Here is a 26,423-nt window from a genome sequence, read left to right on the forward strand (position 1 = left end):
TATTCTCTTTTAAATTACCCACTTTCCTCATACAGCCCAGAGCTCCTTCTGTGGGCACATTCAATCATTCATTCATTCCTTTAATGAACCTTTATTGGGTATCCATACCAGGTCCAGCTCCAGATGAGGCCATGGGGACACCACTATGCAGATGACACCTTCCATCCCTTCTCCCCCACCAAGGTGAGGACAGTGTGGTAGGGGACACAGTGCTGAATGAATCACACCATCTGTGGGGACTGGTAACACAAAGGAAGGGAGCCTGGGGTGCAGTGGGAGCCCAGGATCACCAGGGGTCCTCCCTGAGCAAGTGGGCTTCTGGCAAAGACCTTAAGGAAAAGGAGTTTTAGGCAGGGTTGAAGGTATGTCCTGGGTGGCGGAAAGAGTTGTGCAAAACCTGAGAGGTGACAGAAAGCTCAGTTTGTAAGGTGTCCAAAGGCTCTGAGTGATTGGACTGTGGGTGCTAGTGAGGCAGCCCCCGTTTCCTCTTAGTTCACTGTTCCTCTGCCTTTGGCTCCATCTGCCCCAGCCTCCTCATTATTCCCTGAACAGGCCAGGCATACCCAACCCCAGTGCTCTATTGGCATCCTCCCTGAGCAGCTAACTCCCCAATTCCCAAGAGCTGCACTCACCTCTCCTTCACTCGGGGAGAACCCCTTGGGCAGCAGGGTTTGACTCCTAGGCTCAAGCTGATGAGTCGGGTAAGGTCAGGGTTTGCAAATCATTTTTTTAAAATCTTGGTCTAAAGTCTGTATGGGGAATGGCTTGAAGGAGAGCAGCTGCTGTAGGTTTCCAGAGACATGGTAGGAGTACCTGGGCTGGTGGACAGGGAGAAGAATTCAAGGAGACTGGCTAGGCAGCGGGCTTGCCACGTCTAAGTGGTACCAGGCTTCTGGGGTTGTGGCAAGACAGCGACCCAGGTTCAGAGACAAGCCACTTGCTGACATAGAAGACACAGAGGAAGAGTGGACTAGGGACTGAGGTGGACAAGAATCCTATCTGGGCCACAGTGAATTCCAAGTGGAGATGTCAAGTGACTGACCATGGTCATGGCTAAGGAGCAGTCTGCATTTAGAGTTGGTTTCAAGGACCTCAGAGTATAGAGGGAAAAGGAAAGAAGTCCAGGAGCTGATCCTAAGCACCAACCACCAGAATGTTTTGGATTGGTCCTTGAAGAAAAGAGACTTTCCCAGGAAGATGGGAAGAAGGCAGTTGAGGTCCACACGACAGCATGGACAAACTCAGCAGGAGAGAGCATGGGCTACTCTTCAGTACTGTGAGGGTCATCAAAAACAGACAATATGCAACAGTCATGGTGGTAGTCCTAAGGAGACAGGATGGCTCAATGTCAGATGGGATCCTGGATGGGATCCTGGGACACCAGGAACCGAAAAGGCGCATAGAGCAAAATCTAAGGAAATCTGAATAAAGTATGAACTTCAGTTAGAAATCATGTATCAATAGCAGTTCATTAATTCTAACAAAAGCACCATCCTCCAAAGGTGTCCATCTTCCCTCCATATCAACCACAGGCAAATACAGTGTGTGTGCAGTATCACGAGAATGTATTCCCAGCTTGCTATGTTTGCTCTAAATCTAAAACTGTTCAAAGAAGAAAATATTTGGAAAGAGAACATGATCTGATCTGACCTACCTCTCCTTCCCTCCCTCCCTCTCTCTCATATATACACACATGCCAAGGAATACAGGGATTTGTTTCTCAGCAGAGAATCCAACTCTCTCCCATCCCTTCTATGGCCAATAGACTTAGGGATTCCAGGACCATTTCAGCACCCAACCCAGGCAGAGGTCTTCACCTCCACCCACTTTCTTTCTGTTCACAGAGAGACTCCCTCCCCAGGCCAGACTTCCGAGTGAAAAGGAGCAGCAGACTTGACCTGGCTCAGGTAATTCAGGCCAGCTAGAGCTCCTTGTGGGTACAGAGTTCCTTCTTTCCACACTCCCCGGCAGCACAGTCCCCTGAGCCACGCCTTTCCTGATTCTCACTTGGCACAGCAGCTCCCTGGCTACCTTTCCGGAACCCCGCCCTCCCTGAGCCCAGATTTGCCACCATCTGGGTCTAAATTCTAGCGATGTGATCTTGTGCAAATCACTCACGCCTTAGTCTCCTTACCTCTAAAAGGGACACACCATTACCTTCACCAAAGAATGACTGAGTGGGCTAAATGAGATCAACTACGAATTGGATGTGACACATCCTCTGAAGAAAGAAGTGAGTGAACGCCCAATACTTGGCATCATGCCTGGTGCTCCTGAAGGCTGATTGCTGATGGTCAGTCTGGCCGATTAGCAAGGTCTCCAAAGATGAAGTGTCACCTCAGCCCTGGATGAGGTTGGAGGAGTATCATATGAATCCTCAGGACACAGAGACCTCCGAGCGTGAACAGAGGCTGGGCCTAGGCAGTGGCCAAGGACCAACCAAAAAGGGCTTGGCCAGCAGCTGGCCTAGCAAGCTCCAAGACTGGCAGGATGCAAAGGCAGAGGGAGATGGTACTGCAATGGCTAAGGTTGATTCCTTGGCCACTGAGGCAGTCTTGAAGAGTGGCCATCCAACCCCCCTGGAGAGTTCCAGGGGTCTCCAGTGTGGGTCCTGGTTCTGTGGGTGGCAAACTGGGGTGGGTGTTGGTTCTGCAGCCATGAGGGAGCCACCCTACTTTCCTGACTCTCAGGAACCTCACCTCTTAACTTGAGGTGATCCCTACCCCTCAGGCCGTTGTGAAGGGTAAATGGGGAACCAGAGAGCTAACAGAGTGGAGCAGTTGGTCTCTAGAGCTAGGCCCCCTGAATTCATACCCCAGTTCCATGCTGTGTGACTACACAGAAGATGCTTAACCTCTCTGAGCCTCAATTTTCTCTCGTTTGAGAAACTGAAAGCCAATGAATCCCAGTTCAAAGGGCTTAGAAATTAGACATGAAGCATTCAATAAATGTCAAAAAATTAAAAAAAATAGCACAGCACCAGACACAGAAGATCATCAAAATTGTCAACCTCTCATATCTCCCAACCCATGCCGTCTGACTCTCACCCCATGGTTACTCTCCCATTGGACCTCCCATCTCCACAAAGTTAGAAAAATCAGCTTTTCAGGTTCCCACAGGCCTGCACCCTCAGCCTTCTTGTGTCCTCGGATACCTTGGAACCTTTTTTTTTTTTTTTTTTTTTTTTTTTTTTTTTGAGACAGAGACAAGATCTTCCACCCACTGGTTCACTCTCCAAATGTCTCCAGCAGCTGGAGCTGAGAGCTCAATTCAGGTCTCCCGCATGGGTGGCAGGGACAGCAATGACTTGACCCATCACTGTGGCCTCCCAGGTGGCCAAGCAGCTGGCACAGGCATTGGAAGCCCGGAGTCAAGCGTGTGACTCTGGATGTCTTAACTGCTAGGCAGACCACGATCGCCCAGGTGGAACATTTCGTCTTATTGGTCGGTGGGGTGTGTGCTGAGCACTGGTTCCCTTGTAAGAGAAATACTAGAGCCATCTCCACTTTACAAATGAGTTGAACTGAGATTTTGCCGAAACTAGTTGTGATTTCATGTCGCTGGGATCTGATCCCAGGTACAGCACTTCCCAGGTATGGCCACACAGACCTGCAGCATCTAAGAATGGAAAACAGTAGGCGGGCGACAGACAGTAGGAGTCAGAACGCTGTGTTCTCGCCTTGACCCTGGCACCTCGGGGCTAGTAGCCCTCACTCCTGACTCCCCCAGTGCCTTGCCTACCCCCCACCCCGTCCTTGACTCCTGGCCTTGCCTCTGCCCGCCTTCCCTCCCGGCGCCCCAGCGTCTGTCCCTCGGGCCACCAGCACCACTGTAACCAGATCCGCAGTGGGGTTTGGGAGGCTGGGCCGAGTCACGAAGCCCCAGGCGCTTCGTTGCGGATTGTGCTCCAGTGGCTGCAGCCGCTCTAGCTAGGCGCTCCGCTCTGACGTGTGGTGCCAGCTCCCAAGTCGGTCGGTGCGCAGGGCATGGCGCAGAGGCTGGGCGAGTGGGCACGAGGACCTGCCGAGGCCACGGGGCTCTACCGAGCAGTGCTGCTCAGGTCAGGTAAGCAGGCGCCAAGCCACCGTGCCATGCGCAGGGCGGGAAGAGCGCGCCGCGGTGGGCGCAGCATCCTTCATGGCGGAGTTTTCCTCCTTTCCATCCCTTCGAAATTCTTTTCAATCACTTTTGTCTTCTTTCATTTTCTCTTTTCTCTCCCATTCATCCTTTCAGGCATCCACACTTGACTATGCCGTGCTGCTCCCGTGTTTAAGCTCACACACATTCACACTCATTCGCTCTCACACTCAAGCCTTTACACTCATTTTCTCCTTCTCGCTCGGGTTCTCGCCTACAGAAGTCCTGCGAGGTCCACTTTCTGGCGGGTCCCCTAACTGAGGCATTCAGGCGTCTGACGCGGAGCGCGCAGTTCAGGGCAAGAGAATGGAAAACAGGCACAGCCAAGAAGCAGGCGGTGGGGCAGAGAAGCACCCGAGCTGGAAATGGCTGGGCAGGACCCTGTCAGGGTCCTGGCTCCTGAGGACAGCAGAGAGCAGTGCCAAGTGTGTGAGAAGCCGCCTTCCTCTGGTTGCGTGTGCAGCGGGTTGGGAGAGTCAGCGTCATCGGCAGCTTTACTTTTTAGATGGCCGGACTTTGGGCTAGCAGGTGTTTTTCTCTCGTCTTTCTGATTGCTGGTTTACAGTCCACACCCATTACTTTTCCACTTTAGGGCAATGAAAGGCTTTCCAGATTAGAAAAATGCCATCAACATCATATGGAATCAGTGAAAACTTGAAAACACAGATATGAGAGGAAAAAGAACAGAAGTGCCCCTTATTCCCACCACACTCTCTCCCTTCAGCCCACCCAGTTAAGTATTTGGGACACTGGATTCTGAGCTTGGAGAGGGTCCTTTGAGGAAGGCAAATCCAGGCTCTGCCAGTTAGGGGCACTATTTAGAAAGTGGCCAGGGACTTGGGCTCAAGCGGCAGCTACCCTTTGCCACAACCCACACATCAAACCTTGGACCAGAGAGGGCAAAGCCAGGCACCCAGCTACCAGTGCTGGAGTGCTGTCCTCCAGCACAGACCCGACTTTCTTATTCCAACTTTCCTCCGGCTCCCTCTGGGAGATCCCGCCCCCAGTTCCTGGATGGGAACTTTTAGAACAAGGAATCTCTAAGTCTCTAAGCCAGAACTGCCAAAGACTGCAGGACTGCTGGCGCCGCCATCCTGTGGGGGAGGCTCTCAAATCTGGCTGAGTCAGGGGAGGCCAAAGTGTGGAACTTTGCAATCCCAGGAATCGGATTTCAAACACCGGCTGGGGCTACTTCCCCCACTGTGTCTAAGGGTCCACTCCGGGCTTCTTTTCTCCAGAAGGGGGCTGCAGAGAGGTGGTCCCTGATCTGAAGACCTGAGTTCCTTTCTAATTGGAAGTTGTCGGCTTCCAATGCATTCTGAGGGGCCGCAGGGTCTTTGTCCCACCACTGCACCTCTCACAGCTGCAGGCCAGGCAGGGACAGAAGGAACTGAAGCTCAGGGAGCCCAAGTATGGTAACCTAAGGGACCTTTTCTCCCCTACAAAGGGCTCCTCCATGCCAAAGCCTGCACACCTCTGAAAACAGTAATAACGGCCAATGACTGCTGATCACCCAGGATTACCCTTCCTCCACATGCTGTACACCTGTCATCTCATCAGCTCCATTCATTGGCTCCCTCGGCTAATAGTTCCTGACCTCTTATACATTGGGCCCCGTGTGTGGCACAGGGATGTATTCACAAATCAGATATGAGTCTCCCCTCCCGGAGGCAATTCTAATACCCAATGGCAACTCAAGGAAATTGGATGCAGATGACAACATGACTTGTCTAAGGTCACATGGCCAGGTAGGGGCACTGCGGAGGTTCAAGCTCAGGACCATGTGCTTAAGGAGCCACTACTCAGGCTGTGTCCCTCAAGGAGCAGGGAAAGTTAGAGTGGGAGGGAAAAGCCAGTTCCCTCACTGGGTGAAAAGGCAAGCACTGCTTTCCATTAGGAAAAGCCCCAACCCAAGAGGATGGCTGCTTTCATCTACAGCAATTTCTGCACCAAGTACCGGATACTTTGGAAAAGTGATTGCCCCAAATAATACCTTACCAGTAAAGTATTACATAGCTCCCCACAGCTATTTGTGGGAAATTGAGAATAAAGGGAGGAAGCCTACTAGGAACCCCCCACTAACCACAGGCAGCCACTGGTGGCACTGTGGGTGAGTCTCTTCATACAGAGAGAAAGATGTAATGCCAAGATGATATAGACCCTGTTCTTAAATTCCACTTTTTTCACTTGAATGACAAGCTCTTAAATAGCCTGTGAAGATAACTGCCACCCCCTTATGGGGTCCTGACTCTGTGACACACACTATGTGAAGGGCTTTCCGTACCTATGTTCCAGAACACAAGGTCAAAGATCATCTAGTTGCCTAGCCAGGACTGACATCTGAGTTGGTCCCAGAGCCTACACTCTTAAGCACTGGGCTGGAAGGGTCACCTCTGTGGAGTACCTGAGGCATGGACATACTTGGAAAGCCACCCACTCCTGTTTAGTGAAGGAGAGGAGTGCTACCTGCATCCCACCTGGAGTGCAGGCCAGGCTCCTGGAGGGAGGGGAGCATCTTTCTAAAGCATGAACAAAAGGGTAGCTCATACTTCTCCCTGCAGCCAGAGGACTAAGCCTGGGTCTCCATCCCTCCCTCTGCCAGGTCATGTGGCCAGGTGAAAAGCAGGATACCCAGTTACATTTGAATCTCAGAGAAACAGTGAACCATAGCTTAATGGATGCGTGCCCCAAACATTGCAATGGGGGCAGACTTACACTGTAAAACAATGCATTGCTTATCTGAGATTGAACTGGACATGCTGCAGTTTCATTTGCTACCTCTAGAAACCATACTACCAGGAATCCCAGAAGTTTGCTTGGCTTGACAAGTGAAGACATGCCCAGGTTCCTGTCTGCACACACACACACATTCGCACAGTCTCCCCACCCCTACAACCACTAGGACTTTTTTTGTTTGGCTACAAGGGAATTCAATGTGCTGGGGTTTAGGGTACTCCAGAGTCCTCCTACAGTGTAGAGACCCAGTGAGCCATGGTTAATTGAAGCTGCGCTGGGAGCCAGCTTTCTTTAACACGACTGGCTGCCCTCCCCCACCCCCTCACTTTTCTATCTTCATGCTTCACATCCCTCCACTGAGTCCATTCTTCCTGGGTCAAAACTGTTGTAAAGACAGCTCTCCCCACCGACCCTGGGATGTGTTTTTCTGCCAGAAAAGCTTCTTGCCAGCCCCCATGTCCTTTCAACTGAGCATGTTTAGGGGACAGCGGGGCGGGGAGCCGCTGTTTGATCCTGGGGCTGTTCTGTGGGTGGTTTCTCAGAAACCTCATTGAGGCCTTGGAGACTCGGACTGAATAACAGAGCCCAGGAGGAAGTTTTGGGTTGTCATGGAAACTTCTGGTCAGGCTGTGTGTGGGGCCCATACAAGCTACGCCTGGCACCCAGGAGCTTGCAGAAAAGGAGGCAACAATGAAAAGGAAGCCGTTAGGGTTGGTGGTGGTGGTGGTGGTGATGGTTGTTGTTATTTCCCCCTGCAAGTTGTAGCCTAGCCCAGCCTAGCCCACCATGGATGCAGGAATTTTCTTCACCTCCATCTCTGCCTCCTGACTACCTTCCCAGGGTCTTCTGCATTCCCACCCCTTCCTCCCTACCCCCCACATCCCCACCTTTTGGCATCTCTGGTTTCCAAGAAATTAGACCTACAAAGGCCAGAAGGTGGGGAGTGAGGGAAAGGTGTGCTTCAATCTCCCTGCCTGCCCAGGGACAGAGCAAGAATTCTATCCCCACGCTCCTGGTATTGCACAGGCCTTCTTTTTGGAGAAACTGCAAGGCACTGGAGGAGGAGGCAGCAAAGCCACTTGAGCTGGAATCCAGCATTACCTGGAGGCAACTCCTGGGAGGCTCATTGGTTCGGAGTGCCTCTATGTCCCCACATTCAAACTGGTGGCAGGATGGGACTCCGTGCCATAAAGTGTCACTAGAGATGCCATGCATCCCTTATCAGAGTGCCAGGTCCAAGCCCCAGTTCAAGCACCCTGACAAGCAGTGGTGATGGCACAGGTGGCTGAGGTGCCCCACACCTGGGAGATCTGAATTGAGTTCCCAAGTCCCACTTTCACCCTGGCCCAGCTCTGGCTGTTGCATTTGGGAAGAGAAGTAGCAGACTGGAGATTTGTCTCGCTGTAGATCTGTGTCTGCCTTTCAAGTAATAACTGGACCACATGTGACCAGCTCTAACAGGTTGGAAAAGGTTGCTTTTTCTCCCATCTTATGCTTGATACGCTTTTTTTTCTAGTAAAAACAGCAACATATGCTTGGGAGTTTTCTTAAGTTATAAACATTGCAGAAGTGTTTGAGAGGAGACTGAAGAGGAGGCCCTATAATGTTATGCTGCAGAACAGTGACGCTCAAACCCTTTCATGTAAATGAATCTTCAGGGAAGCATTCACTTAAAATCCAGATTCCTAGGCCCCTCTCAAAGGTTCTGATACAGAGATTCAATACTATGCCCCATCAATTCCATTTGGAGCATTCCTTTCTTTCTAGGGGAAAATTTTATCTATCTATTTATCTATCTATCTAGAAGACAGAGCACTCTGATGAGACCAAGAGGTAGAGGCAGAGGCGGGGTAAGAGGAAGAAGGGGAGAAGAGAGAGGGTTGCTGGTTCACTCCCTCAAATGCCTGGACCAACCCAGGCATCCACTGGTGTCTCCCACATGAGTGACAGGGCCCCAAGTACTTAAGCCATCAGTTGCTGCCTCCCGGGGTATGCATCAAGAGGAAGGTGGATTGGAAGCTTAGTAAGGACTCAAACCCAGGTGCTCTGATGTGAGATGTGGGCCTCCCAAGCAACTGCTATACCTGCTGCATCACAACACTCCTTGCAAATAATGTCTAGAGGTGATATTTGCGATATGGTGATTTCAAAATGAACTCTGCAAACAAGAGTATATTATCCCTGAGTTGGTACTCTCTCATATATATATATATATGTGTGTGTGTGTGTGTGTATGCTTTTATATATAAGATGCTCCTTGACTTACAATGGGATTGCATCCCAATGAATCTGTCACACATTGAAACTATCTTAAGGCATAACCTACCTTATATGCAAGCTTGGCAACACAGGCTGCTATACAGTGTCAGCTGTTCACTTGTGACCATGGACCATGGGGATGTCTGTGACCATTAAGAGAGTATCAGACCACTCCGTGCCAGCCCAGGAAAACAGCCAATCTTAAAACCAGAACTAGGCTTCCTACTGTATGTGTGCTACTTTTATACCACCAGAGAGTCAAAAATTCTAAATCAAACCATTGTGAATCGTGAACCATCCATACTAATAGTTCTATCTTTCCAAAAAGATAGGATGGGGTGGGGAGGGGTGGAGGATCAAGCTATCTGATTTTCACAGTTTGATCTTTCACTACATGTGTCGGGGGCACCTTGCCTAGCTCAGTAAACAGGTCAGAGGCATAATCCCCTCCAGATGGGTTGTGGCAGGCCAAGTGTAATAGCCTAGTGGCTAAAGTCCTCACCTTGATGCACCAGGATCCCATATGGGCGCCAGTTCTTATCCCAGCTGCTCCACTTCCCTTCTAGCTCCCTGCTTGTAGGCTGGGAAAGCAGTCAGGATCCTGCACCTGCGTAGGAGACCTGGAAGAAGTTCCAGGCTCCTGGCTTCGGATCGGCTCAGCTCTGGCTGTTGCAGCCACTTGGGGAGTGAACCAGCAGATGAAAGATCTTTCTCTATTTCCTTCTCTCTGTAAATCTGCCTTTCCAATAAAAATAAATCTTTTAAAAAAGAAGTGCTAAGGACAGAGTGGCTGTTTACCAGTCATCTCATGTTTGTGTTAATACCTGTTACAAGGTACCTTATTCCTGGAATAATAGTACCAGGAAGACTAAGGTGAGTACTCTGCCCTCAGGCTGGCAGGCTGGTAGCAGTCTCATGAGATTGTGTGCAAGGTGGATTTACAGAAGAGCATTAACGGAAGAAATACAATAAAGACCCAACTGCCTAGGGCAAATGGCATCTAACCTTGGGCAATTGCTGCTCAACTCTCCTTGACTCACAGCTGTCCTGGGCTAGCTGTCATTGGCTTCCCAAGCTCCTGACCACCCCCTTTCACCTCACCCTGTCTGATTGGCATCATAGCATTTATCACAATAAAGTTAACACAATAAAGATGGAGCTGAAGGCCATTGCTACCACAGGGACTCAGAGATCCCTCCTCTGAGTGAGCAGAACAGAGGAATATATACTTTGTTTTTATTTGAAAGGCAGAGAGACATCTTGCATTCACTGGTTCACTCCCCCAAATGCTTGCCACCGGCCAGCGTTGGACCAGGCTAAATTGGAGCCCTGTGCCCAATCCAGGGTGGTAGAGACCCAGCCCTCATCTGCTGCCTCCCTGGGTGCACATTAACCAGCTGGGAGCCACTCCAATCGAGAATGTAGGCATTCTAAGGGACACCACAGCACTGCATCAAACATGTGCCCCTGGATCTAGTGTTCTGTAGGCCCTCAGTGTAAGGTGCCAGAAGTCCCCATCCCTGGATTCCCTCTTACTCCTCCTGCTGTCAAGAGGCACTGAGATTGGTTTCTACCAGCCGGGGAAATGCCCAAAGCACTCATTTTCAAAGCGGGACAGTACATGGGAAGGAACCAGGGGCAGTGAAGGACTTGACAAGAATTTCATGTCCTGTGTATCCTACTGAGAGAGCTTAAAGTGAAGGCACAGCAGGGTAGGAAGTGAAAGGAGGCTTCTAAGGCAAATCAAGAGAAGTAGAATTTAAGACAAAAAGGAACCATGCTTTCTTTCCAGAACATCCTTTTATACCTAAGCACATGTCACCCTCTATGTCAGCATGGCTGTCAAATGACTGCTTTGGCCAATGTCCTCCCGACTTTCACAGGCTGCCCATGCCTGACCCCCAACTCAGCAGCCCCGGAGGCCTCAGAACCCAGCTCATTTCCACCCTGGGGTTCTCCCCCACGCCCTGACTGCTCTCTGGAACACTCTCCCATGTGACTGTTCCTTATGGGGGCAACTCCAATGTTACATCCTCTGGGTCCACCTTTCCCAAGCTCCCATCAGCCCCTTTCACCTGAGCTTTCCTACTGGCATCACAGCACTTATTGCATATATTTCTTGTATGTCTCCTTATTCACTGTCTGAATACCTCATTCCATTTTGAAAATGATTATTTTAAGGCAGAGTTACAAAGAAATAAACTAATATTTTCTATCTGCTGGTCTACTCCCCCAGTGGCAATGGCCAGGGCTGGACCAGGCTGAATCCAGGAGCCAGAAGCTTCTTCCAGACCTCCCATGTAGGTTGAGGGATTCAGAACATGGGGCATTCTCTGTTGCTTTTCCTACGTGCATTAGCAGGGAGCTGGCATGGAAGTGGTGCAGCCAAGACTTGAACCAAAAGCCATATGGAATGCTGGTTTCACAGGCAGAAGCTTACCTCACAATACCATAATGTAGGCCCAAGTTACCCATTTAAATGTAGATTCTCCAAGGACAAGCATCTTCCAGTCTGTCACTTTCACACTATAGTCTCAACAGTGCAGGGAACACAGCGGACACTAAAATGTTTGTTACATGAACGAATGTTCTAAGTCAAAGAGGTTACACACTTGAGTTTATAACACCTTCTTTCACTTTTGACGTGTGTCCTGTGACTCATCAGCACCTTCCAACCAACCAAGACTATGAGAAAGTAAAGTTGATACAAAGGCCTCGTTTGACCAGTCAAGGTCAACTTCCTTACTGGGGCACTTAGGCCCATGCTGTGAGCTAGAAAACACTTGTAAATCTTTGAATGAGAGTTGATTCTGAAATGAGGAGAATGCAAAACCCCAGTCTGGTGTTAGGGACCCACAATACAGAATACAGATTCTACCAGGGCTAGTGTTGTGTGCTGGCACTGAGCCCTTGGTCACAACAAGCTCAGTTCTCTCTGCTCAGGAGGTTGCACATGCTGATGCGGTCTGCATGCTTTCAGTAACATCACCTGACCCTGTGTTCTCTCCCAGCCTCCTCCACATTTGATATTTGCAGAAACCCAGGCTCAGAGGTGTTGAGTAGCTGCCAGCGGGACTAGGGCCAGAGCCAGAGCTTTCCCATAAACCTGCATGATCATCTCTGAGTCCCCCACTCGCTGCCCTGGGCCATTTTCTGAGAGCTCCTCCCTGAGGTTCAGATGCAGTTCAGAGTACTGAGTATACACTGTGTCTACAGTTTTCACTCCATTAAAGGGTGACCCAGAATGACCCAGGGATGTCATTATTCCCCATCCTCTTATACCCCGAGAGCCATTGCTCCTCAAGGCTCCCTGGCTCCAGCAGGAAGTGTAGCTTCCCTTTCCATCGGGGAGTGCTGGAATTCTTGCCTGACCCTCCCACTTGAAACAAGGGAAATTCCTCTCCGTGGAACCGCCTTGCTCAGGACAAAGCTTGGCATGTTTGCGTCCTCACCCGTCTGACAAAATCCGTATTTATTTGTGCCACGCAAGCGGGTGGCCTGGACACGGTGTTCTGTGTCGCAGAAGTGGCCGTGCACCAAGTGAAATACTTGTTGCTATAGCAACAGTTCTTTTTTATTGATACCAGAATAAACAGGAATGCAAGCTGCCTCACTTGTTGGCACATTTTGGGGGCCTCCCATCCCTGGGGGTTTAAGAACCGCCCTGTGGAGGCGGCCCTCCATGCTAGCCTGGGACTTCCCTGTGGAGTGAGGAAGGCAGAAACACCTCTCCTGACTTGGCTCCCTGAGGACTCGGCCTGAGAAGTAAGAACCTTTCTATTTTGTCTCACTTGTCGCTGAACTGGGTGCTGCCCCGGGAGCGGGGGTCGAGGGACAGGAAGGCAGTTGTTGAACCCTGTGGTGGGCTGTCAGGAAGGCCCTGAGCACTTGGAGTTCGGGGGCCGGGGTCTCTGTTTCGTCTGGGATGTTATCCAGGGGCTGCCTCCCAGCACGCTGGGTTTGAAAAACAGGAGACACAAAATAACATCCCCCACTAATCAGCCCTGAGTCGTGGCTCATCTTTTTTCCTCCCAAGTCCTCATGTGAATGGGAATTAATGTGTGATCTGGCCTTACCTAAGTCCACTGTTACATGCAACAGGGGCTCTCTGCATAAACTGGTAGACAGAGGCCCAAGTGCAGCAGGTAGGCCAGCTAGGAGAACGCGAGTTCTAGATACACACAGAGCACAACTCAGACTCTGCCCCTTCCTTCCCCAGCTCTGTAATCTGGGGAGACAAGATGATCCCTCTTAGCCTCCTGGATTCCTCCATACTAGAGAGCAATGACCATGCCACCCCTGCCTGCCTTTCAGATAACTTTGGCTCTAGCACCCTATGGTCCATGGCAAGTCTGGGATTGGGCTATGAGTCAGGGTGAGTTGCTTTCTGGAATTACTAGGGCAGGTAGCTTTCTGGATATGAGGCAGTCTTGGCTCCCAGGTGGCCATGTGCTGCTTAGATCCTGGTGCCTCTCTTAGCTCTGTGCCATCAAGTACCTGCACCATCTTCCCCCTAGAGCTGTCTGTGGATGCAGCGTCTGGCATGATGCCACCGATGGGCCGACAGGTACCTCTGGTCTGCTGATGCTTGTTCCCCAATCAACCGCAAAACATGCTCCAGCCACCTCGCTAAGGACCCCGCTGCCGTGGCTAGCTCCAGACTTCCCTATAGAATGGATTTTAAACTCCCAAGAGCTTGCCTGCTCACGCCTGCTCCTCACAAATGGGGCAGTTAGGGCCAAAGGTGTGGGCAGGTTGTCCTGGAGCTGTTGCATCCAGATAGGCAGGCAGGCAGCTCTGACAGGGGGTTCAGACATCAGCCCCCACACACACTGCTCTTGGACTGCTGACCCTTGAGATAGAAATAGGCATTCTTTTCGGTGGGAGGAAGCCAGCAAGAAGCGTGGGGAAATTCGGAGGCCACGCTTGTCATTTCTGCTGAATGCTTCTTTCTCCTTTGCCAGCTGTGATTTGCAAAGCATCTCTTCCTCTCCGTGCCCTGCCACCCCTTACATAAATACAAACTGAGAGGCCCCTGTAGCACGAAGAGCAACAGGGCACAAAGGAGAGACCCACAGCCCTGAGGAGGGAAAGCAGCCTCTTTGTCTGGACAGAGACCAGCCCCTGGGCAGTCAGGCCTGTGGATTCTGTTTCGGGCCAGGCTGCCACTTGCCAGTGCCAGTTTGACTTGTAGATCATCCTCTAGTTAGGAGGCCTCCATTTTCTCATCTCTAAAATGGAGTCAAACGGCCCCTTTCTTGGGGTTTCTTGAGCATCCAGAGAAATACAAAGACATGTGAGCCACTGAATGACATTTTGAACCTGGAAGACATTACCCTGGTAGAAACAGCACTGCATTTGAACTAGCATTGTCATTTCCTGTCTGTGTGTCTGGGAGTAAGGAGTTTGGTTTCTCTCAGCCTTGGTTTTCTCAGGCACCAACTGGCACACCCTGGCTGCCTCTCAGGGCAACTATGAGACCCAGCTTGAATGCCCCTTCTGGATAGGAGGACACAGTTTACCTTCAGTGAGCAAAACTCGGTCAAGCATACCACACACATCCTATCATCCACCTTCCAAATGGCCCCGTGAATAAGCACTACTGATGTCCCCACTTTATGATGCCCAGAGAGATCAACTATTTGCTCAAGGCCGCCCAGCTGGGAAGAGGAGTCCCTGTCACTCAAATCCAGCACCTCTTCTGCAGAAGCTGCTTCTACCACTTTGCTGCACTCACCCATGTGTCACTTGTCATCTCTCACATCATCAAGGGCAGAACCAGCACACCAGTGAGGGAGAAGCTGATGGAGGGGACAGCCAGGGGTCAGCCAGGGGTCCCATGGCCATTCTTGGGATAAGCTGGGACCTGGTACTCCCCCAGTGCTCCTGTTTCATCTCTCCTAAGTGACCTGCAGCCAAGGTCCACTACTGTTTAGCATCAAAGCCGACACCCCCAAACATTGACACACCTCCACAGCCTGCTGAGCCCACACCTGCCCTGCCTGGCATGGGGCAACTGTCCTGTGGGGCAAGAACCAAACAAGGGGCTCCCAGCCCTTGAAAGATGAGCTCTGCCCTGTATCTGCATATTAATGAGAATTATGTGCCATCTTCTATCAATGGATCAGTTTAGCTGCTGGCCACTGGTTCTTCTACACTGCTCCCAGGATGTAACCAGGCACAGCCTCCATAGCATCGTGGTTCTCTGGAAAGGATCTCAGAAGTTACAGACCTGCCACAGTCATGCACCTGCCATCGACTGTGACCTTCAGCAGACCCACTTACAACAGCCAAGCCAACTGCAGTCAGCTGAAAACAGGCGAACACCTAGAAGCTGGCTGCTTTTATTGTGTTCTTATGTTGTTCCTGTTGTTTTTAACTCCATGGTGAGCAAATCTGGCTGATTTGGCAGGTGAGGCTGGAAATGCCAGAGAGCCTTTATGACTCCTGATGCCAAGCTATCCCCAAAGCCAATTAAATCAGAACCTCCAGGGTCAAGATCAGACGCTGACGTCTAAAATTTCCCCTGGTGATGACAAGATGGAAATCAAGGCTAAGAGCCACTGATTTCACCCACGTGGTTTTTAAGGAGAATGAGAGAGTTCAGTCCAGAACTAGCAAAGGGATTTCTTCGATAGGAACTGTTAATAGCAACACCGGCTATTCCGTTCTTGGTTTAATCTACAAGAATTCAAGGCTTGGAGTTGTGCAATGCACAACCTCCCTTGCCGAGTGTGGCAACCCTGCCAGCCAGCCAGCACTGAGATCTCAACCCTGTACCAGGCATTTGCCAAATGCCTTTGCAAGTCTCCCCTCGTTTGTTCTACAAAAGCGGCCCTACTAGAAGGCCTGCTTTAGAGAGCAGAAAACACCAGATCGGAAGCAGCTGTCCCTCCTACTCAGCCCTGCTCTCATAGCGGGAAAGCAGCCCTAGCTAGTGAGTGAGGAGCGGGTGTGGCTGGGAGCCAAGGAGCTGGAGTTTGGTCCAAAGCTGAAGTTGTCAGACTGCAGCTCCAGAAGGCAGCTGTTAACTTGCTAAGCTAAGGAAGGGATAGAGCTAACACTCAGACCCAGGTCTGCCACATCCTCCTGCAGCACCAGGCATTTCTTTAAGGCCATAAATCAAACAACTCACTCCTCCCCACAGGCCTGTTCCTCCCCTCGGCCAGCTCTCCCCTGGAGTCTGTTGTCTTCTGTTGGGAGATACCCACCTCGCCCCCTGCGGCCACTTCTCCAGAGGGGCTGGGGCTTCAACCTCTCAGGGTCCCCCAGCTCCTCTAGGAAGGACCCCAGACATCTGCCCCTGAAGGCTCAGCTGCCCCCCAGGACAGCACCAACTCCTTGGGCCTGGCTCTGTGCTTTGCAGAGCTGCCTCTGTTGTACCACGCCCTGTGGGACACTCCTCCCTACACGAGGCCTCACTGAAGGGGGCAGGCATCTGTCCCAGGGATGAAGACCACCAAATCCTGTATCAGAGAGCCTGCATGTAGGTCCAGCTTCTGGCTTCTGATTGCAGCTTCCTGCCAACAGGCACCCTTGGGGGCAGTGCTTGAGTGTGTGGGTCCCTGCCACCCACATAGGAGACCTGCATTGAGTTCTGGGCTCCTGGCTTCAGTCTGACCCATTGCAACCATTGTAAGCAATTAGAGAATGAACCAGCAGATGGGAGCTCGCTAGTCCTCTCTGCCTCTCCAATAAATTAAAACATATGTAACTGAAGGGCAAGATGGCCGGAGCCACAGTTCTCTATGCCCCAGGACTCCCAGCAACACACCCCTGACACATTCGTGCTCATGCGTATCACCTACCATTTGCTGGAGTCCAGCCCCTAAGCGGCAAAGGCAAACCCAGCTACAGACCCAGCCAGATCCTTGTGGGTCCCTGCTGCAGCCAGCTAGCCTCAGAACAACTCTGTCACCCGGGACTGACCACGGCTCGGCCTGGCGGTGCAGGACAGGCCCTGTCATATACAGGACCTTCAGCAAAAGGGCACTCGTTGGAGAGGTGCAAAGAATGTCATGGCAACAATAACGGGTTTAAACTGCATTGGGTCCCCCTTGTGACCCTGGCAGGCCAGGGTGCATGGGACCCTGATGCAGTCAACCCCATGGCCGTGCCTGGTGACCCATGGAATGAAGGATCTCAGCCAGGCCTATCAGAGAGTTTTCTTCTGGAATTTAATGGGGCGGGGAAGGGGGATGGACATAGAGTCTGCCCATTGCAAGTGAATGAAACTGAAGTTATAAAAATTCCCCACACTTGCTGACCACGCTCCCTACACAGCAGCCAGAATGACCTTTTCAGCACTGAGACGTGCTCTCCCCCCACACACCCCAGGCCCACCGGCCACCCTCACAGCAGACACCCTCACAGGGGATCGCGGATGCCTGGGCAACACACAGTGCCTCTGTGTGCCCCGAACAGACCCAGCTTGTTCAAGGTGCATGAGTCACACTGGCTAGTCCCTAGCCACCCCAACCCCTCACCGGCAGCTTCTCCCTCCCTCCAACCGTCAGACCTCGGCAAGGCCCTCTCCTGCACCCAGCTGGCCAAAGGTAGGTCCTTTAGTAGTCGCTTGCAGAGCAGCCTGCTTCCCTCATCAAGTTCATCACCATTTGTTATCAGGTGTTTCTAACTGCTTTGTGCTTGTGTGTAGCAATGCATTGGCTAAGTTCATAGTGTTCACTCCATAAGAACAGGTACCTTGCCTGTCTGGTCACCTCTGTATGTCCCGGATGTATGCAGAACCCAGCAAGGTCTACCAAATGAACATTTACAGAGTGCATGACGTTTTTCTTAGTGTTACCTTCTTCATGGTCATTGCTGTCAGGAAGGTGCTCCTGGTTTTAGGGACTTGCCTTTTTTAAGATTGATTTATATGCACAGAGTGATGGGGACAGCCAGAAACATATCTCCCACGCTCTGGTTCACAAGCCAGGGCTGGACCAGGCCAAGGTCAGAAACCTGGAAGTTTATCTTGGGTCCCCCACATGGTGGCAGGGGCCCAGGCACTCGGGTTCTCTGTTGCTTTCCCAGGTGCATTAGAAGGAAGGTGGATCAGAACCGCCTCGAACCAGGGCTCTAAAACAAGATGTGGCTGTTGTAGGCAATGTCTTCACTCACCGTGCCATACACCAGCCCCCTGTGCTTACTCTGTATCTGGCCACATTACTCATGAATTCCATCTTGGGTTCCAAATGCTTTTCTGCTAAGCATTTTGAAATCTGGGCTATACAGCTAATAGTTTGCAATCATGACCTCTGCCTTCTCATTTCCTAAAATTACACAAATTATTTCAGCTTTCTGCCTTATCGCCAGGCAGCCTCAGTACTTTAGGGTGGGGTCAGAGTGACCTGGATAGGACGAGAACTGAGGAAACAGGACGGAAAGGGCACAGCTAAGGGATATTCTGTTCAAGGGTTGGTGGAATTTAGTAATAGGCAGCAAAGGAGGAGAAACCCATTCCAATGTGATTCAGGCCTTTTGAGGCCTTGGTTCCCAGATCACTTGGTCCCACAGAGCAAGAAAATGCCCACACACACCCTCTCCCCAGCCCCAGCCAAAAAAGTTAGGTCTGCATCTGGGGCAGAGGTGCCACTTGGGATGGCCACATCCTACATCAGAGTGCCTGGGTTCAAGTCCCAGTTCTGCTTCTGGTAGCATCTTCCTGCTAGTGCAGACCCTAGAAGCGAGCAGGTGCACAAGTGTTGGCGCGCCTAGCGTGTGCATGGGAGACACAACGGAGTCCCTGGCGCAGGGTGCAGGCAGGCATTTGGGGCTGTGCCAGAGGATGGGAGTTCTCTCTGTATTTCTGCCTCTCAAGCAAATTAGACTAATATTTTCTAAGGAGGTTGCTCTAGTTAGCCAACTATCTATTTTATCAAGTGCCCCTTTTTAAGCAACTACCAAACACTATCATGGTAATTTTTTAAGTACCAAAAAATCCAAAAGACTATAAACTGAAAGCAAACATTATTATATAGAGATACCCAGAAGAGAAAGTTATTTGGAATTCCCACTTTAGAAATGGGTCTGAGGATGCAAATTCATGAAAACATTAGCATGGAGGTGTTATGCTTTGACACTTTGACTACATCCAAAATATCTTACAATAAGCAACACTTTTCTCGTTCATATACACGGGGTCTTAACTGAGCTCCTCACAGCCCAGCCATGGACTGTGACAGAAATGCCAGACGTCTCTTCCTGTGCGTGAGGCAGCCTCCCCTCGGATGCCCCTGCTGACCAACACATCCCCTCACAACTCACAGCCATCAGACAGCTGCCTCTGTGTCACCTGAGCACAGCGACCACCTCCATGTCACCATGCAGACCACCACACCTGGCTAGTTGACGCAGAGAACGCCTGTGCCCCCAGCACGCCTGCTCCAGTCGGGAGGCAGTTGCGGCCCTGTTGCCCACGCTGGAAGTGTGAGCCTGTCCACAGCCCAGTGCATCACGGGAGAACCGGCTGCCTCCAGGGGCCACATGGCAACCACAAGCTTTGGAGAACACCATTTCCCCATGACCAACTTCCAAAGCTTTGTTGTCTCTCATCAACATCGATTGAGAGCTTTGTGTATATCCGATCAGACACCTGCAGTGCCTAGCACACAGCTGGGCTGGAGAAGGCACAGAGCTAATACCTCAGCTTTCCCTGACATCCCCAGAAGGAGGTCATGGTCAGGCAATGTCTATCTGCTTGAAATTGTTCTTGAAAGACTGGAAGCCTTGGGCTGGGTGGTCTACCTGTGGCTGGGATACTCCCACTGCACGTCAGAGTGCCTGGGCTCAAGTCCCAGCTCCAGCTTCCTGCTGAAGCAGCCCCTGCAGGCGCTGGTAGTGGCCCAGGCAGCTCCGTTTCTACACCTGTGGGGAGGGCCTGGATTGGAGCCACTGGAACCCAGCTCTGGATTTTCCCCCAGCAACTGCAGACATCGGCGGAGGGGCTGACAGATGGGGGCTCTGTCTCCCAAATAAATCACAAGCTTTTAAAAAATCCACAGAACTATTTTCTCTCCTCCGCCACCTTCTCTCTTGCTGTTGGACATTCCAAGGAAACGCAAACCATCTTGTAGAGGTAAGAACCCTTCCACCTGTATTTCAAGCAAATGGACACATTTCAAACTGCTATGATAGAAGTGAATAAACCACTCACCAGCTCAGCAGGCAAACGTTTGCGTTCATGATGACGTCTGTCTCCTCGCGGTCAGTGGCACAGCCCCTGCATCTTCTCCTCTCCTCTTGGATGTGCAGAAAGTGAAAATCCAGATGCTGCAACCACAACACTTGGACCTATGGAGGAGAAGTTGGACAACAAGGATTAACATTCATTTCATCACTGCATGTGTCCAAAGTATCTTTAACAAGTGCATATCACTTCCCTTTTATGTTATCCAAGTTCACTGAAACACAGGAACCCAAATATAGTTCTTCTGGTGGAAGAAACTGATTTTTGTAACCAGGCCAAAAGATCATGTGGGTGTCAACCCACACGCTGTGACCTAGTGTCACTCGCTTCTCTGCCCCGGGTTTTTCACAAACACCATCTCTGATCCTTATTACCCTGGGCATCAGTCCAATTATTATCTCCATTTTACAGAAGAGTCCGTTAATGCTTAGGAAGTCAAGTGACTTGCCCAGGTCTACATGGTGGCAGGTGTCCAAGGACCCTGTGACATGAAAAGCCCTTCAACTACTTGTGGTAGGCCTGGGCGGGACCGGGGCACCCAGTACTAACAGATCCTCTGACCATCTCTACAGCCTCGATGTACTCTGAGATCCAGCGGGAGCGGGCAGACATCGGGGACCTAATGTCCCGGCCTGATTACAGAGAGTGGAACCCAGAGCTCATCAAGCCCAAGAAGCTGCTGAACCCCGTGAAGGCATCGCGGAGTCACCAGGAGCTGCACCGAGAGCTGCTCATGAACCACAGAAGGTGGGGATAGCGCTGGGCTGCCCTGGCTGGGCTGGAACAGGTGCCCCAATGGAAGCAGCCCAGCTTCACCCTGGGTTCCCCCAGGCTCAGGGTGGGAAAGGGCGCCCCTAGTGGTCAGCAGACACTGCAAAGGTCCATTCCCACAAAGCCTCGGATGCCCACTCAACCAGAGCACTCAGAGTGCACCCAGTCCTAAGAGCACAAGGAGTAGGACTCAGTTCCTCACCTCCAGAGGAGGTGCGTGCACAAGTGGGCAGGAGGAGAGAAGAGCTTCTTAACTTACATCAGGGGCAGAGTGAGCGATAGAAACCCAAATGTCCACTACAGCCAGAGCTGGACCAGGCCAAAACCAGGAGCCAGGAGCTCAACCCAGGTGTCCCACAGGAGTGACAAGGACCTGAGTACGTACATCATCACCTGCTAACTCCTGGGCTGCACACTGACAGGAAGGCAGAATCAGGAGGGGAGCCGGGACTGCTGGCTGCTCCTATATGGGCTGTCTGCATGCTGAAAGTGGGGCTTTGACAGGGCATAACTAGGCCTGGAACCCCAGAGCAATCCAAAGTAATGTCATGCAAGAGGTGATACCTCAGCTGAGGCTCAGAAGAGTGAGCCAGGCTAGGAGGTGGGCATTGCATGGCATGAACAATGGGCAGGACACACGAGCAGTTCAGTGAGGCCTGGGGAGAGGCTGAGGGGGCAGCCTGGGAGAGCTTTCAGCAGAAGCAGCACATGATATGGTTAGATTTGGCTTGGGAGGAGTGCACTTGCCGTACTGGAAGGTGAAAGCAGGAAGCAGAAGGCCCAGATTAAGGGCAGAGAGAGGAGCTCCAGGGGCAAAGAGGTGGCAGCAGGGCAGGGACTCTGCAACTGTTGGGAGAGGGTGGCCTGGGCGTTCCAGAACCAGGAGGAACGCAGCAGCGCCTCTGTGGCGCCCTCTGCTGGCCAGTTCTGGTACTGGAGCTGGTTGAGATCTGTTACTGTTTTCAGTTGTGGCCAATGTTGTAGTGGACATCCTGTTATATCCTGGTTGTTTGGGATTTTCTTCTCACTCGGCATTATTACGTGAGAATTTCCTCTGGTTGCCTTCCAGAGGTATCCTCTTTAGTATCAAAATTATCACCATTATCAAAATCAGAAGTAATACAAATAGATAACATCAAAAAACTTATATATGCAGGAAAATTAGTAGTAAAATCAGATCTCTTAAAAATACACGATAGGCCAGCATCATGGCACAGTAAGTTAAGCCTACACCTATAGCACCAGCATCCAATATGGTCACTGGTTCGAGTCCCAGTTGCTCTACTTCTGATCCAGCTTCCTACCAATAGCCTGAGAAACCAGCAAAAGATAGCCTAAGTGTTTGGGCCTCTGCACACACATGGGAGACCTGGATGAAACGTCAGGCTCCTGACTTCAGATGGGCTCAGCTCAGGTTGAAGGGGTCACTGGAGTGTGAACCAGCAGATGGAAGATTTTACTCTGACTCTGCCTTTCAAATAAAAATCTTTAAAAAGGTACACAAGGAAAATATAAATGAACAGAAAGCATGTACAGTTAATTCACAAAGCAGCAAGCACAAGTAGTCCCTCAACCTTTCAAAGCCTATTCTTTGTGAGGAAATAAATGAAAATCAAATACTTAAGACTTAATTTATTTGGTTGAAAGACAGGAAAGCTCTTCCATCGGCTGGTTTGCTCCTCGAATGGCTGCAGCAGGCAGGTCTGGGCCAGGCCAGGCCAAAGCCAGGAGCCTAGAGCATCATCAGGGGCTCCCCACATGGGAAGACAGGTGCCAGGACCCCAAGCACTCATCCAGGCAATCAGCAGGGAGCTGCCTCCGAAGTAGAGCAGCTGGGCCTCGAACCAAGGCCTAACATGGAATGCAGTGTCACAAGCAGCTGCCTAACGCCCTGGGCCACAATGCAGCACACCCCCCACACCCATGCTGTTCCTTACCTACCAGACTCCCAAAGGTAAAAAAGACTGGCTAGTGGTAGGAGAAGAGAAGCAGAAGCTCTTGTCTGCTGCTGACAGAAGTAGAGACTGCACGGGCTGCCAAGGGGTAGATAAACACGTATCCAAAAATCTTCTAAAAGAGGCCTGCCCCAGCCAGCCCACCTCTTGAGATGTATCTGGAAAAAGCAACCAGCGGTGTATGTTGGGAGAGGATGCCCACAGCAGCGGCTTCTGACTCAGCTTCCTGCTAGCACAGCCCCTGGGAGACTGCAGGTGGCAGCTCAGGCCCCCGAATGGGAGACTTGGATCCCGTGTCCAGTCCTGGCCATCGCAGACATGTTGGGAGTGGATCGGTGAAGGCGAGCGCTCTGTTTCTCGGCCTGTCACTTCAAGCATCAGAGCTGGGTTCAAACAATCACTGAGCCCCTCGGTGGCGGGGGCTCGAACCTGTGTCTTCAGCTGAGCCAGCCCCTGTTCCCTTGTCTAACACAGGACAGTGAAAAGTTCCACCCCCAGGGCCTGCCAGGAGGATGGCACGAGACCATGGTGGAGCTGGCATCCACTCCCAGGTGTAGCTTTGAGCCTGGGCAAGGCAGGAGGGCAAGGCTGTGTGCGTGTGTGTGGGGGGGGGGGTCTCCTGATGCTCTACCTCCACCCTGCAGGGGCCTGGGTGTGGACAGCAAGCCCGAGCTGCAGCGGGTGCTGGAGCACCGCCGACGGAACCAGCTCATCAAGAAGAAGAAGGAGGAGCAGGAGGCCAAGCGGCTGCAGTGCCCCTTCGAGCAGGAGCTGCTGAGAAGGCAGCAGAGGCTGAACCAGGTGGGAGGGGTGGGGAGGAGTGGGGAGGGGCAGTCCGCAGGCCTGAGCGCACCTGTGCATGCCCCGCCCCCAGCCGGCAAGTGAGGGGAAGGGGTTAGCAAAAGGAGCACAAGGCTCTCGCTCTGCCACTTGAAACCTGGAGGAGTGCTTTTCCCTCTCTGAACCTCAATTTCCTTTGGCCCAAGGTGCCACAAGGCACTTCTGATGTCACGCTCACAACAGCCCCTGATGAGCCAGGTGGCGCTGCCACGGGGCGGGGGGTGAGGAGGGGTAGAGGATAGGATAAGGTCAGCGGATTGCACCAGGGTTCACAAGGTGAACTAAACTGTCCTCCCAGCCCGTTCAGTCTCATGGCTTAGAACAGTCAAACCCCAGGGTTCTAAAAACCCACTTTCCACTGCTGCTTCTCTCTTCCTCGCAGCTGGAAAAACCACCGGAACAGGAAGAGGAGCATCCGCCCGAGTTTATTAAAGTCAAGGAAAACCTGCGGAGGATTGCCACGCTAACCAGCGAAGAGCGGGCCCTGTAGAACGATGGCTGGGCCCTGCAGCCTCGGGCATCCGGTGGCGGTCACACCAGCTCCCCGGAGAACGCCAGCACAGAGCCTGGTCCTGACCACCCCTGAACGCCCCAGCTGTTCCCCTCTGAGCACGCACCGCTCCCGTCCCAAAGGGAAGTCACTGCCGGTAACCCTTCACGTAGGTGCGCACCCCTGCAGAACTGGGACCTGTGCCCCTCTGCCTTTGTTCTGTCCAGGCCTTCCCACCTGGAGCCCTGCAGGCCTAAAGCAGCCCAGCTCCCAGGGAACTTCACTCACCTGGGGTTGTATCAGCAGTCAGGTGAGGACAGCTAAGCAGAGCTCAGCTTCCAGGGCACCTGCTTCGAAAGCCACGGAGAGGAGAGAGGGGTCTGAGGTCCGATTTGAGGGTCGCGGCAGGACAAACCCCCCACCCCCGCAGTGGCGGCCGGCAGGGAAGGGCACTCCCGGAGGCCTCGGAGGGCTTGCACGCATCCCCGCCCCTCCACGCCTAGGCTTGGCTTTTCCCCTCTCCCCGCCCACCCGTGCAGGCAGGCCCAGCAACCACACCTGCGTCTAGCACGCCACAAACTTTGTCCTGCCTAGGAGTCACGAGGGCGCTTGTTCCAATACGGCTCTTGAGACGGCCTGGCCGTTGAGCACCCAAGGAGGAGGCAAGGATAGAGCCCCCCAGGGTGGTCCATATTGAAAGCTGGACTTCTCCCGGCCCCTCTGTGCAGCACCCCCCCCCCACTTCGGCCACCCCTCCACTCCTACCCAACGTGTCGAGTGTTTTCCCCAGAGATTGGGGGTAATTGCCAAGCTGCGTTTCCTACCGCTGAGACCCCTCCGTCACATAACTCTAGCCAAAAGGAGCAAAGACTTTAACCTTTTTCTCTCATCTTCGGAAAACAATTAGACCCCATAGCCCCATCGTTCACGCACAGGCCCCCTGCCTCTCACTGGGACCCCACCCCCACACTGCCTCGGCCAGCTCAGTGCCTGCAACTTACCTGTCTCCTTAAAAAAAAAAAAAAAAAAACTTTCCTTCACAAACCCCAGATAGTCCAACCTCCTGCTCCCACTTGCTCCATTTTCAAGAACCCATGGAATACACGACGTCTTCCTGTCTTGAGGACTCTACCTGTAGCTCTGTAAACCCACAGTGCTGACGGTGAGAAGCTGCTGGGCAAGCAGGCGCATCACCAGCCCCTGCCATGTCCCCCCACCCAGCACCTCCAGCGGGAACCACTGCCGGATGCCCTTTCTCACCCCTTCCTGTGTGGGCTGACGGAGATCCAGGTTGCGTCCCCTCCGTGTGCGCCTAATATAAGGTGTGGATGTCGTGTGCGCATGTGCAGTAAGTGGAGTTCGGAAGGCTCCAGAATGTAAAATGACGTGCCCAGGCCGCGGTGTGTTGGCCAGGTGGGGCTTATGCCGAAGATGAACGATTCCCAAATAAAGGCTTTCTGTTCCCCGGAGAGGCCTACCTGAAGACAAACCAGATGGGGTGTCTGAAGTAAGCAGCCCCTTCCCAGGGGGTTCTCCTGGATGGTGCCCACAGGTGTTCCTTGGAGGCAGCAGTTCAGGGAGAGGAAAGCCCAGAGGTAGAAGGGGCAGCAAGCCCTTAGGCGAGCCATGACAGCCCCTAGGTTCACTCTCTAGCTGCTTCCTGCTACGAAGGTCGTAAATCCAGATTCTCACTATCCCAGCCTCCTTTAAAGTTGGGCGTGACCATGTGATCAAGCATGGCCAATGAAACCAGAGAGAGAAGTCCGCAGGGGCTTCTGGGAAACGTGTGCTTTCCTGATGAAAGAGGCATGGCTAACACCTCCTAGTCCCTGCTTTCCTCCTGCTTTGAGTGAGGAAGTGATGCCTGCAGCTACAGCAGCCATTTTGTTATGTGAAAGAAAAACAACAAGAAAAAAAGCCTGGCAACAGCAACCCTATCGTCCTTTGACCAAGTCAGTGCCAGCAGCTATCCTCCAGAGTTCTTGTAAATAAAACTAAATGGCTCTTTGTCTTAAACTCGCATTGGTCAGTCCCTTACTTGCAC

General features: G+C 52.0%; 1 protein-coding gene across 2 annotated transcripts; it reads left to right on the forward strand.

Moving 5' to 3' along the window:
- The first annotated feature begins 3,904 nt into the window (after positions 1-3,904).
- FAM107A (family with sequence similarity 107 member A) lies at positions 3,905-24,457 on the forward strand. 2 transcript variants are annotated; one of them, XM_004581574.2, is made up of 4 exons: positions 3,905-4,065; positions 20,896-21,070; positions 23,694-23,850; positions 24,272-24,457. In XM_004581574.2, the coding sequence occupies exons 1-4, from the start codon at positions 3,987-3,989 to the stop codon at positions 24,377-24,379; spliced, it is 519 nt and encodes a 172-aa protein (XP_004581631.2). In that variant the 5' UTR covers positions 3,905-3,986; the 3' UTR covers positions 24,380-24,457. The 2 variants fall into 2 exon arrangements, with proteins under 2 accessions (XP_004581631.2, XP_058534554.1); XM_058678571.1 differs by lacking the exon at positions 3,905-4,065 and adding an exon at positions 12,573-12,897.
- Positions 24,458-26,423: the final 1,966 nt, after the last annotated feature.

The sequence above is a fragment of the Ochotona princeps genome, chromosome 21, assembly GCF_030435755.1.
Source record: "Ochotona princeps isolate mOchPri1 chromosome 21, mOchPri1.hap1, whole genome shotgun sequence".
In the NCBI taxonomy this organism is placed as follows: domain Eukaryota; kingdom Metazoa; phylum Chordata; class Mammalia; order Lagomorpha; family Ochotonidae; genus Ochotona; species Ochotona princeps.

What these genes read in the sequence shown, in the direction of transcription:
- FAM107A (XM_004581574.2), top strand. Translation starts at nt 3,987, where the DNA reads ATGGCGCAGAGGCTGGGCGAGTGGGCACGAGGACCTGCCGAGGCCACG. An exon ending in CTGCTCATGAACCACAGAAG is followed by an intron (nt 21,071 to 23,693) that starts GTGGGGATAGCG and finishes TCCACCCTGCAG; the next exon opens with GGGCCTGGGTGTGGACAGCA. An exon ending in GGCAGCAGAGGCTGAACCAG is followed by an intron (nt 23,851 to 24,271) that starts GTGGGAGGGGTG and finishes TCTTCCTCGCAG; the next exon opens with CTGGAAAAACCACCGGAACA.